The sequence below is a fragment of the Echiichthys vipera genome, assembly GCF_963691815.1.
Source record: "Echiichthys vipera genome assembly, chromosome: 12".
Taxonomy (NCBI): Eukaryota; Metazoa; Chordata; class Actinopteri; order Perciformes; family Trachinidae; genus Echiichthys; species Echiichthys vipera.
In genome coordinates, this window is record NC_139837.1 from 5,254,353 (window position 1) to 5,268,006 (window position 13,654).

General features: G+C 38.7%; 1 protein-coding gene across 1 annotated transcript; it reads left to right on the forward strand.

Annotated features, from left to right (window-relative positions):
* Nucleotides 1-1,262: 1,262 nt before the first annotated feature.
* Nucleotides 1,263-11,761, forward strand: LOC310955053 (TLE family member 5-like). The gene is made up of 7 exons (XM_083924785.1): nucleotides 1,263-1,627; nucleotides 4,791-4,888; nucleotides 6,207-6,270; nucleotides 6,630-6,674; nucleotides 6,769-6,831; nucleotides 7,124-7,198; nucleotides 7,900-11,761. Exons 1-7 carry the CDS (start codon nucleotides 1,601-1,603, stop codon nucleotides 8,137-8,139), a joined length of 612 nt encoding a protein of 203 aa, XP_083780911.1. The 5' UTR covers nucleotides 1,263-1,600; the 3' UTR covers nucleotides 8,140-11,761.
* Nucleotides 11,762-13,654: the final 1,893 nt, after the last annotated feature.

Genomic DNA, 13,654 nt, shown 5'->3' on the forward strand with positions numbered 1-13,654 from the left:
TACATAAATAAACAAATATATAAACATATACATAAATAAATAAATAAATAAATGTATAAATAAATAGTACAGGATAAATAAATGTATAAATAAATAAATGAATAAATAATAATCTAACCCTAACCTCTGTCACACTTAGTTATTGTTTGATTTATTTGATGTTAGCTTTATTTGATTTGATTATGTTTATTGCTTATTGTTACTCTGATCTTTTCCCATCTTTGTATTGAAACTATTGCACAATCATTTCCCTCGGGATAAATTAAGCTTCTTGAATCTTGAATCTTAAATGTATAAATGAATAAATAAATGCATAAATAAATAACTGCATAAATAAATAAATAAATAAAGAAAGAAAGAAAGAAAGAAAGAAAAAAGAAAGAAAGAAAGAAAGAAAGAAAGAATACAGGAATAAATAAATGCATAAATAAATAAATAAATAAATAAATGTATAAATAAATAAATAAATGTTTAAATAAATAATACATGAATACATAAATAAATAAATAAATAAATAAATAAATAAATAAATGTATAAATAAATAAATAAATAAATGCATAAATAAATAAATAAATAAATGTTTAAATAAATAATACGTGAATACATAAATAATTAAATGAATAAATAAATGTATACATAAATAAATAAACAAACAAATAAATAAATAAATGCATAAATAAATAAATAAATGTTTAAATAAATAATACATGAATACATAAATAATTAAATGAAAAAATAAATAAATGTATGAATAAATAATACATGAATACATAAATAATTAAATGAAAAAATAAATAAATGTATAAATAAAAAAATAAAAAAATAAATAAATGTATAAATAAATAAATAAATACATAAATAAATAAATGTATAAATAAATAAATAAATAAATAATACATGAATTCATCAATAATTAAATAAATAAATAAATGTATAAATAAATAAATAAATAAATAAATGTATAAATAAATAATACATGAATACATCAATAATTAAATGAATAAATAAATAAATATATAAATAAATAAATAAATAAATAAATAAATAAATAAATAAATAAATGTATAAATAAATAATACATGAATACATAAATAATTAAATGAATAAATAAATAAATAATTAAATCAATAAATAAATAAATGCATAAATAATGAAATAAATGATAACGTGTAGCCGTCCACGCGGGGGCGCGCGCGGCTCCGGTGCTCGGTTGGTTCCGGGTGATGCTGCTCTTCTCTTCAAAGCAGAGGAAAGTCGAGGGGCTCATGTGTCAACATCCAGGGTTTCCCCCGGGGAGGTGTAACGTTAACGTTATTCCCCCAAAAAACTGATGGTCCTTTGAAGACCTTCTTTTTTTAGATATTTTTGTCCGCTTATCGATCCTCGCAGGCGGCGGTGGTTTTCCTGACACAACGATCAGGAGACGATCTTCGGCCCCCGCTGCTTTGACGTTAGCTAACGTTGTTTTAAACGATGACAGAGTACAAAGTGCGAAGAGCGTCTCCAATCATTTAATAATATCTGGGGACCTGTTAGCTTAGCCAGCTAGCCCGGTGATTCAAATAGACCAAGGGGAACACGGCGAAACACACTGCTGACATGATGTTTCCTCAATCCAGGCACTCGGTAAGTTGGTTGAAGTTGTCCCAGCAGGAAACTAGGCAACTAAAGCAGGCTGAAGCTAACGGCTAAGCTAACCACCGACAGCTGATACTAGCTCAGGTAGCTGTCAGCTCACAGACCTCTTTGCGTCTCCTCACGACGCCTGTGCCTTTGTAAAGGAGCAGAGATAGTGCTTACGAGTTCAAATCAATCTAAATATACTGCTTAATACTTACTTAATACTTAATACTTTCCTCTATTTGGCTAAACAGTGCACCGTTAGCTAACGTTAGCTGTTTAGTCAAAACAGCTAATTGAACTTCATGGTTTAGCCCTGAGGTTTTTAACAGGGGCACGGAGGACTAAACATGACTAAAGTATCACTAATAAATACAAGAGTGAATAAGTTAATGCATGGGTAAGTGTTTAAATAAAAAAAGTTTAAATAGATGCATGAATAAATGTATAGAATAATAAATAAATAAATGCCCTATATTTATTTCTACACTTTTGTCCATCAACATGTGTTTATTTCTGTTTTTCTGTCCATTTGATAATGAGATAGAATGCCCCATTTATTTCAGAATTGAATTATGCATTTATTTATTTATTCCTTTATATATTTTTACATTTATTTATGCATTTATTTATTTACTTATTGAGACTAAAGACATGTCTAGTCTTCTTCTTCTTCTCAGAGTTACTGCAGGGGGTCTGCCAAATTATGAGATAACCTTTCCAACGTTGTGTTTTAAAAATATCTCTAAAATAATATACATTTACATGCAACGCACAACCTGGATGATGGGCTCACTGGCTTATAGGTAAGGTAGCCACTTAGGAGCCACTGAAGGATTCAATGTGCCTTCCAAATGTGTGTTTAACATAAACAGATAATGTATAAATAGATGAATATGTGAATAATGATTCTTGTAATATCTAAATATTGTATGCACCATGAAAAGCTGTGTGTATAGCCTTAGCTGTTTTAATATGCAACTCAATTTACTACAATATTTGTAGTAGAGGGTCCTCTCTCTTTGCGCTGAGGGGTCCTTGACCTATAAAACGTTGAAGACCCCTGGTTTAGTCTGTGAGAGAAAGTTAGCGTGATTTTCTGTGTTGGTAAGCTTCATTCAGTGTTTCTACTGTCAACAAACCAAGCAGCGTAAATATAAGGGTGCAGCAAATGTAGTTAAATATAGCCTACAACTGTTGACTTTGACCACACGACGTGGATACTTGGTGGGAAAATATTTTATTATTTAATGTAAATGACAAATGTCCTGACTGGATTTCATTTAACATTTGTCGGCTGTAAAGGAGCTCCGTGAAACCGGTGAATTCAGTCTTTAAATCTATTGTCAGGAGTCAGGATAGATAGTCACACATATATTATTTAGACACCTTGTGAAAAAGGCCTCACTGGAAACACAACATTAGGTCGGATGTTAATAAAGTTTTCGTTCTAATAAGTTTTAATATTTGGCAAAAAACAGAGAGGTGAGACGATCAGGGTGAAACGAACATCATTATCATTATCGATTGACCATTTGGACCATCAAATGACACAACATGGTGAAAAATGCTCATCAAAGTTTTATTTCGTACAAGATGTGTTGCTTTGTCTGACTAGCAGGCGGAAAAGATTCACGACTATATAAAACAAAGAAAAGCAGCAAATCCTTCGCATTTTTTGCTAAAATGTGAACTCTATTATCAAAATAGTTGCTGACTAATTTTCTGTCGATGGACTAGGCGATTAATCAACTAATCATTATAGATATAGTTATTGAATCGACGGAAAATTAACCTGCAACCATTTTGTACCATCACTTAATTAGAAATCATCATCATCAGCTTCTTAAAAGTGAAAATATGCTGCTTTTTGATCTGTGCGGAGATATGGAGATTTAAATTCCTCACATTTTACTGACCCGATTATAAATTGAGGAAAAAAGCAACAGACGATCTTCTCTTCATATAATGTTGCAGGTTCAGTATTTGTTAAAACAAAAAAACACCCACATGTACAAAAGCAAAACATGACAAGGCAACGAGCAATGTTGGATCGGTTTCAAGCTGGTTTTATGACGAAAGCTGAGCCGCTGTAACGCCTTTGTTCCCCTGCAAACATACGTGTTTTTCTGGGGAGCTGTGACTGACAGTTATTTTCATTATTGACCAGTTATTCTTTTTTATGATAAATAGACTCATCCATTAGTCTAGAAAATGTTCGGAAATTGTGGAAAAAATGACAAATTTCCCAAAGTGACATCTTCAAAACACAAATATATTGATTTTAAAATGATGTATAACTTGAACTATTCTGTAAATTCTGACATTTTGAGAAGTAAAGGTGAAGATGTAGCATTTTTTTTCTTATTCAAAACTATGAAGATGAATTTTCTGTTGATTGTTTTAGATCTGTGTGGTTTGTCCTTACTTTCAATAAAGCGCACTATTACTTTTTTCATTAGAATCTAAAATAATAGAGATTAATAGTTACAGCACGATATTACAGTACTTCTGATACACAGTACACTAGTGTGCACTGTGTATTTTGGATGCAAAGTTTTGATCGGTGACTCCATCCTCTCTGTCCAGTCCCATAATCCCACTGGAAAGCTCTTGCCCTTGTGCCACTTATTTAGAGAGTAATGAGGTTTAGGGAACTGGATAAACCCTGGATTACAGCTTTGGATTGATGGTTTAAGTGTAGTCTATACATAACCAGACTTCTAATGCAGCCTCTAAATACGTCTCACATATGGTCGACGTTTAATCTCGCCTTCTTTAAGCACATTTCCTCAATCACCACACTCTGTGGTCCTGAAAGAGTTGGGCCAGTGCTAAAGACAGATGTTGTGTGTCAATTTGTCAGCAAATTAAACAGCGTCTCCTTTTTTCTGTCAATTTATACTGTACACTCCGACTCAGACATGAAGCCCAATTTAGGCTGACCTTCATTTTAGCTATCCTCTCAAAGGGTTAATCTCCGAGGTCAAACTATTGTCCCTAAACAAACTGAGCCCATATGCACCACGGGGACCAGTATCAGCAGCAGGCTTTAGAGAGAATATTTAAGCATCCAAAGTACGGTTTCAGATTGAGACTCTGGACCTGGATACAGGGATCTTTGTCAATGTGATTTCTAAAAAACAGTTTATGTTGTTCTGTTCTTCAGGCGTCCTCTCAGTCCAGTCAACCTCTCAAGTTCACCACTTCTGACTCCTGTGACCGCATCAAGGATGAGTTCCAGTTCCTCCAAGCACAGTACCACAGGTATGCAAGCGGTCTAATTGTTGTGCAAAGTAAACATATGATAATAATATAAGGTGCAGTGGACAGACTATGTAAAAAACATATAAGGTGTTGAAGACTATTGTTATGAAAAAGTTTTAGCTATTGTTGCACAGTGTGATGCATGTGGCAGGAAAGATCTTGAGTATCTGTCCCTTGGACAGCGGAGCTGGAGCCGCCTGTGTGAGAAGGTGCTCCGCTGTCTGACCACTGTGTGATGGAGAGGGTGCTGATCATTGTCTATGGTGGCTAACAGTTTGTTCAGCGTTCTCTCCAGCCTGAGACCAAGTACAGAGCCATCCTTCTTGATGATTTTATCAAGTCTGTTGGTGTCACTGGCTCTGGTGCTGCCGCCCCAACACACAGCAGCAAAGAAAATGGCGCTGGAAACAACCGACTGGTAGAAGATCTCTAACATCTTGCTGCACACGTTGAAGGATCTCAACTTCCTCAGGAAATAGTAGTCTGCTCATCCCCTTCTTGTACACAGCCTCAGTGTTAGATTTTCAGTCCAGTCTGTTGTCGATCACCACTCCCAAGTATTTGTAGTCCTCCACCACCTCCCCTATGATCCGTAGTGGCTGTGAAGGCATCCTCTTCTTCCTGCCGAAGTCCAACACCATCTCTCTGGTCCTCCTCAGGTGTTTGTGTTCACCTGAGGCTGAGGAATTCATCTCACACTGAGAGAGAGATATGCCCCCATTGGTAAATTGGTTTGGAGCACAATCACAACGCATTTCCTCATTTAATACATCATTTAAAACATTTAATAGTTATAAATGTGCTTTTTCATCATAATCATCTTCGCTTAATGTAAAGCCCTCGACACACCAGACACACCGAACACACCATGCCAGGACATTTTGCGGTGGGTCCCGCACTGTTGGCACTAGTCTGACTCTTGTCAGCGGCTTTGTGGCCAGTTGTGCATTATGCTTTTTTCATTCAGTGTAATAGCAGTTGGTATAGCCCCAGTCTTCAGGTTTTGAATGGTGACCTCAGACTACCGCCACCTGCTGGTATGGAGAGTTACTCACGCAGGCACAGGACGTACATGCTAGTTGGCTGTTGGCTATAGTCTTCAAGTGTGACTTTTTGGCCCAGACACAGGCGATGTGAGGCGACACAACAGCCCGCTTTCATCGCTGCTCGTTCTTTGATGTCAGTTTCGTGCGTCTGGGCCTTAAAGAAGAGACAAGTTGAGGAATTTTTCCCAATATGTGAAGCTATTCTTTCACCGCGCAGACAGCTGTCTTTACACCGACCTTTATTCTCTAATATTTCTATTCTTTCTTCCCAGTTTGAAGTTGGAGTGTGATAAACTGGCTTCTGAAAAGTCAGAGATGCAGCGTCACTATATCATGGTAAGTGTTGCATTAATTCTTGTCATGAGATGTGATTTTCATCCGATCTCCTCTAATATACCAACCAATGTCGCTCAGTGTTGATGTAATATAAGTCTAAAAGTCCCAGCGCTCGCCAGGAATGTCTCATCTCCGGTCATTAGATCGGTCGTACATAATCAGAGATTGCGTTTCACTCAGTGGCTTCCTGATCATCACATGATCAGTATGCTTTTAAAGCTTCTCTGATAGCCACTCATAAATTACAGATCATATGACAAAAACATGATCTAAAATGACATGTGTATGCTTTCCTCTGGCAGAAAGTATAAAGCTTCAGTTTATTATAATGTGTCCTTTTCTCCCTCTTTGATTTGTAGTACTATGAAATGTCCTACGGGCTGAACATTGAAATGCACAAACAGGTAATCACTGTCTCCTTTAACGAATCCCTCTGTTAATAATTCACATTTAGTTGTTTGCTGGTCTCACCATTTATTCCTCCTTTTTTCTTTTCAGGCTGAAATAGTGAAGAGACTGAATGGCATCTGTGCTCAGGTGCTGCCTTACCTGTCACAAGAGGTAACGATACACTCGTGTTCACAAATATTTCTTATGTACACACAGTTAAGGGCTAAAAGCAGCCTTGGAAATCTGTAATCAGGTTTTTTTTCTGTATGTAATCCTATGTAACCTTTCTATTTATCAATTCTATCTTTCTTTTAATAATATAAATAACTAGCAAATCTGAAGTGACTGATTTTTCTACAAAAGAAAGTCCAGTCTTGTGTCTCTTTTGCTTCAGATTCCCAGCCATGTTAATGCACTTAGATATGTTATGTTGTGTATCACCATGCGTCGTCTTTGTTTTTAGCATCAACAGCAAGTCATGGGCGCCATAGAGAGAGCCAAGCAAGTCACGCCCCCTGAGATGAACTCCATTATACGGGTGAGCTTTCCTTTTCTCCCTGCGAGCTGGTGTATAAATGATGAGGAATCCTGTCTCGTCCCCAACATGAAATAAAACGCAATCCGACCACACAGAAAACCAGTCATTGTCACGCCAAAAAGCTCTTTATCATCTGTTGTCCCTCGACAGATGTGAGTTATAAAGAAAACAAAACACTATAAGACACATAACAAAAGTTATTGGCATGAATTTTAAGCATGCAGATCAATAGTAAAAATATTATTGTTGATGACGAGCAGCATACAAACATAGGACATCATTACACTGCTTTGTCATGTACTAATTAGCGCATACTCCAGTGCAGCAGTATGGTTTGGCTGCATGAGTTGTTGCACAGGGGGAAAAACGCTCTTTGTATCTCTTTAAACCAATCACAGTTGCTTTGGTTGACGCTACACCCCGAATGCACGGGGGTGCAACGGGGCTTTTGCAAAACACATAGCAGAAGGGGTCTGACATCAGACAAAAGTCAGGTGGATGTCAGGCTTTATACCTGCAATGTACATCCGGTAAGCCAAACTAGGTACTAATTAAAAGATGCATCACAGAAGTGCATAACACAAAACATGCAAAGCAATGAAATGGGGAATAATGTTAATATAAGAACACTGTGCTGCATTATTAGGCACTCATTGAAACCTATGAACTCACAGTGTCTGTACCATGCGTGTGATTTTCAGCAACAGCTCCAGGTGCAACACCTGTCCCAGCTCCAGGGCCTGGCCCTGCCTGTGGCCCCGCTACCCCTGGGCCTCACCCCTCCCTCCCTGCCCGCCGTCTCCTCCAGCTCCGGCCTGCTCTCCCTCTCCTCTATCCTGGCCAACTACTCCCACGGCCAGGCCCAGGCGGTGAAGGAGGACAAGGCCCGAGAAGCTGCAGAGAGAGCGCCCCGAGGAGAGGATGGGGACAAGTCAGACTAGTGCAGACACAGCGAGGAGGTTTGGAGGGGGGTTGTTTTTGGGTGAAGCGGCAAAAAAAAAGAAAAAAAGAAAGAAACCGAAAGAAAGGTAAAACAGTAACTGTAAATGGATATTGATGTAAGTCTGGCTGCCTGTCTGCCGAGTGTTGATGTAGAAGAGTAACTGCAGGGATGATGACAAGCAGAGAGGACAGATTTTTGGATGTGCAGAGAACGATACTGCTGAATGGCTGAGAGTGAGAATTAAATGTTCTTATTATTTAGTGGTAATAGACTCAGTTCAGGCTTCTAGACTTTAAATAGATGCTTTTTTTTTTTTTTTTTAGTGTAAGCCACTGTCGTTAGGCTTAACCAAGATAAATGTTTTCCCATTTGGAGTGAGAGCTGAGAGTGAAATCTAACAGCAGTGTCCCTTACACAGATCTGCCTCTCACTGGTTTCTATCTCTTAGTTCTTTTTGTTCATCATATCCAGTGCTTTTTTTGTTCATGTCCTATTCTGTCCCTCAGATCGTTACTTCCGGCCCGTCTGCCAGTCACCGTAAGCAGTTTAACTCCTGCTCCGTCTTTTTTTTTTTTTCTTTAGTTGAAAAATCTTGACTTGGAGAGTGACACCATTCATTTATAGACTTGGAGCCAAATTAAATTTTAGTCTAATGCTAAATGGGATGTTTTTAAAGGGACGCTTCACTTGTGGATGCATTCAAACCCTTAAAACATCAACCACCTGACTTTACCACGTTATGCATTTTTCATAAGACCAACCACTGGATGCATTACCTTAGCAGTGTACCTCAATCCCGAATAAATGGGATTTTATTCCATTAATACCTATAGTTTGTACAAATGATAGTATACCTATCTTGGGGGTTCATTTTTGTTTCCTAGGCCTAGCTGCTGCTGCTGCTGCTGCTGCTGCAACTGCTGCGCGCTACATGGCATCGGCCACGAATCGTCTTTAAATGACAAGAATTTAAGCTCTGAAAAAAAAATCTACTTTATTTTGACATGATGTTTTCGCGAAGTTAAAGACAGGCTAAGTAGACATTCAAAACATGTCTGCGTGCGCTCGAGTGAAAGGGATCGGAAAGAAGAAAACACTTGTTTAATTTGAACTTTTCTTTTCTTTTTCTTTTTTCTTTTTTTAGCACCTTTTGTATTTTCCTCACGCCACCCCCGTTGCTCCTGCCCCTTCCTCGTACTGGTCCCCTCTTTAACTGACCAAGACTAACTTGAACAGGATCAAAACTTCAGAACCAGGCGGTCGTGAAAGACATACGAGTACTGTATTTCTGTAAGTTAGTAGAGCACTTCAGTTTGTGCTGAGACTGTATCAAGCACCTGTCTTTTCCTGTCTTCTTTAACTTGTGTGTGATTGTCAGGGGAAGATACCCCCCACCCCTTTTTTTAATTTTCGCATTGTTTTAATGAAGAATGTGTCCGGGGTGAGTTGCTAAAGCTCTGTAAGCAACGTAATAACAAGTGTTCCCTCAGAAAACGGCGTATTTAAGCGAGAGTCTCACAGTCAGAATTTGTCTGGTGACCAGATTATTGTGTTCTGTTGCGTTTAATCTTAAACTGTGTTACATCTAGAGTGTTATCCCATTTCCATACTAAATGCTAATTCTATATATTGTATACCAACTACTTAGCTTGATGTTGCTCACCCCTAATTGACCAAACTGAATTTTTCCCCTTTTTCAGAATGAAAATAACTTGTAATGATACTCGACTGCCATTCTGTGGTGACTTTTTATGTAGAACGTGGTATAGAGGTCTGCAACCAGGCTAGTGTGAACATGCTCAAACATGTATAGGTAGTTTAGATTTGAACTCTGCTGAAGGCTTCAGGATACTTCATTAGAAGTGCTTCTGTGCTTTAAACCTCTCCCTCTACACTTGTCAGATGTCGTAGTTGGAGTCCAACAAATTCTTTTAGACTCCGAAACTGACAATCCGCCATTCACAGCCATTTAATGCAGCTGTTGACCAGGAGTGTGGAGGTGACAAAGATGGCAGGAAGCTCTCTCTAGCTCTCTCCATTTCATTCTTTACACCACTCATTCTGTCACTTTTTCATGTGGACAAACGAGTGCAACACTATGAATGCCCCCCAGGAGAGAAACATCCAAAAGCACTGTAAGCCTCGTATTTAAACGACAGCTAGAGCTCAGCTCAGCTGGCTCCTCACCTCACTTTAAAGTGTAGCCGTTGGAAATGAGCTAGCAGTTTTGCCTTCTGACATGGGCAGATTACACTTCATACAAGCTTGTTCTTTTCTAGCGTGACAGGCTCTTAGACTAAGCAGGTATTTTTTCACACTATAAAAGAGATCAAATATATTATGCTCAAAGCACTCAGTGTGCAGACTAAAAGAGAAACTAGATGCTGCAGATGGACTCTATTGTCCCACAGTGCCACGCACAAAGGAAATTGTGCAACTGATGGTAGTGGAACAGCTCCAGGAACATTATTGGAAAAAGTATTTTGAAATTAATTCTAATTAGCTGTTTAATTGACCTCCCAAAGGAGCGCGTTTTGTATCACTTCTTGTGAGCATGTAACAGTCAAGTATATTGATGATGTGCAGTTAGTATGTAGTATGGAATCGGGACACAGCTGAGGTTGAGTAATGGGAAAGTTCACATTTAAGGCAGCAGAGGGCAGCAGTGCTCTCTCATTGATTATTAGTATGAAGCTACATTCACAAGAGCGACCAGTGTCTAAGGAGGTCCATGTCAGTCTGCTGTGTTCATCTTACTGTCACGGACGTTCTCTTCTCTTCTCTTCATTTCCCGACTGAGACGAGCATCTGTCCACTCCAGGTGTTTGCCGTTATTCCCCTGTAATGTGGGAGCGTTCCAGAGCTTTGACAACCCACCTTTTTTTTAGCGTCTGAGCACGTCTGAGATCAGAGCTTAGACTTTTCCTCTGTATCTGAATTTGAAAGGCACTTAAGTTGTGGCTCAGTGCTCCTTTTTTGTTTGTTTTCTTCCCTCTTCCTGTCTGTGCTAGTGTCGGGGGGCTGATGATTTTCCCTCCCTGGAGATTTGACCTTAATGTATCGAGTGCGAGAACAGATCAGTCGAGTCATTTGCACTCTTTATGCTGACGTCAGTCTTTGTAGTAAACCTCTTTTAGCGAAACTCAGACATATGAATGGTATGTGTGTTTGTTTTTGCTGTGAAGGGCCAATTTGTATACATATGAATATATCAATATACATATTTTTTAAAGCATTTTTGTATGTTTCAAAGCTGCTTTTTAACGTGTGTGTATCATGGAAGACTTTGGTGTTGTATGTGTGCATTACAAGCCTACAGTTAAAGAGAGGCACAATGTTGTATACCATGTCGTTTTTCCTGTTTTTTCTCTCCCATTCGCTCAGTAGGCAGTAACACTTAACATTGTTTTCTAGGTTTGTAAATGTTTTTTCCTTTTTTTTTGTGCAAACAGAAAAACAGTTTGTGTTTATGAACACAGTCTCATTTCAAGATACCTGGGGCAAAGAAAAAAAAAAAATACAAAGATGTAAACAAGCAACTGTGTATTCTAATGAGAATGAATCAACCTTTTAGCAGTAAGGAAGCTTCTCTGGTGCCTTACAAATAAAAGACGTGATTGAGAGTGCTCATTTGTCTGTGGTTGGTAACTGTGGGGGAAAAAGACCGAAGCAATCCGAAGGACGAAAAGGCAACATTAAAGGGCATCAGAACCACGTCACTGACTCATTGAAGCATAGTCATGAAAGTAGCATTTGGGAGTCTGACTTAAAAAAAAAAAATAGCTTGATAGTCAGCTCTTCCTCTGCTTAACGGAGTAATTTATGGTACGAGTAGGTTGACTCACATACAAGTTGGTGTTTTGAGGAATGAATCTCATTTCAGGAACATGCGACGTCACGGCCTAACTTAAAGAAGCATCATTAGTAACATGTCAGTGAATGAGTCAGCACCTAACCATCACGTCAGATTTAACAATGCTGTTGAAGTTTAGCTTTAAGGCTGCTCTAATTCATTCATTCATTCATCTTCAACCGCTTATCCCGGGGTTGGGGTCGCGAGGGGTGCTGGAGCCGATCCCAGCTGACATTGGGCGTGAGGCGGGGTACACCCTGGACAGGACGCCAGTCTATCGCAGGGCACATAGAGACGAACAGTGACAGACAAACATTCACACCTACGGGCAATTTTAGAGTCATCAATTAACCAATCAATCGTGTAATGTGTGACTCAAAGTGACAAACCCACAGAGAATCATCCCCCGTCACTGCATACCCACTGAGCTCCTCACAGCGATCATGACCTGCACCTTTTATTGGTTTGCTTGACTCCAAAAAACATCCGTACAGTATGCTGCCTGCTCCGCACCAAACGGACGGTTAGTGATGGGATGTTGTACTCAGTGGAGCATTTAGCAGCACACGGTTAGGGTTGGTATTCCCCTTAAGAGTTAGTTGAAATATGATGGAACTAAACGAGGGAATATTTGATTTAAATTTCCCAGGTGGCCGGAAACACGACTCTCTGCTGGACGGGTAAACGAACAACTGTTTTCAGCAACAAGTTTGCGACATCTACTTTGAAGGTGATGCTTTCAGTGTTGTTTACAGCTCGTTGCAAAAAACGAAAAAAAAAACAGTCAATGTAGGTTTGAAGAATTAAAAAAAGAAAGGAAAACTGATCAGCTCTTTCTTTTCAGTGTCCTTGTTACTCTGAATAAAACCCAGAACAGAAAGTAGTCAAATAAAAACTGCCCGAGGTCAAAGATGATGTTGTTCATTTAGCTTAACAAAAATCTGACATTTTGGCACTTTTTTCAACAACATAACATAATCATACATTTTTTTATGAGGATCCCTAAAACTGTAACCAAGGTATGTACTGGACATATTACAGTTGACAAATAAACATTGTTTTTAAATTCATCTCGACCTGGCTGGGTTACCATCAAGCTCCAGCAAGTTGTGTGGATTATCCAGAGTAACGGCCTTTTGCACAAGTCCATATTTCTCGTATGAATATTTTTAATCGGTCATCCCATAAAAGAATTGCACAGGAACCAGAGTTTGACGCGTTGTGAAAAGGTTTCGACAAGACAAAGTGGAGTCGTCACACAGTGAGGATAATTCAGTGACCCTCTGGCTTCTTCACTTGGATAGCTCTAGTCCCAAACAGGCTTATACAAGAAGGAGCGAGGAGCTGTCTAATCTTTCATATGTCCTTTGTTTTTTGTGATCAGTACCGTCCCAGATTTCAAGCTGTTCTGCGATCACCTGACACGGTCTGACTTGAAATTCTGCATCTCTTTTTTACTCTGTCGTAAAGAGCTTTGTGCTGGTAGGTGTCAAACTACTCTCTAAAGGCTTTCGACAGATGTAAAAAAAACACAAAGTCTAACGTTCTGAAAACTTTAAATGACAGACCTGAGTTTCGGAGTCTGTGTGTAAAGCTGCAGCGCGTCGGCCTCATTCCTTTGGCGCTGAGGAATCCCAGAGCCGTCGGCAGCAGGTCCAAA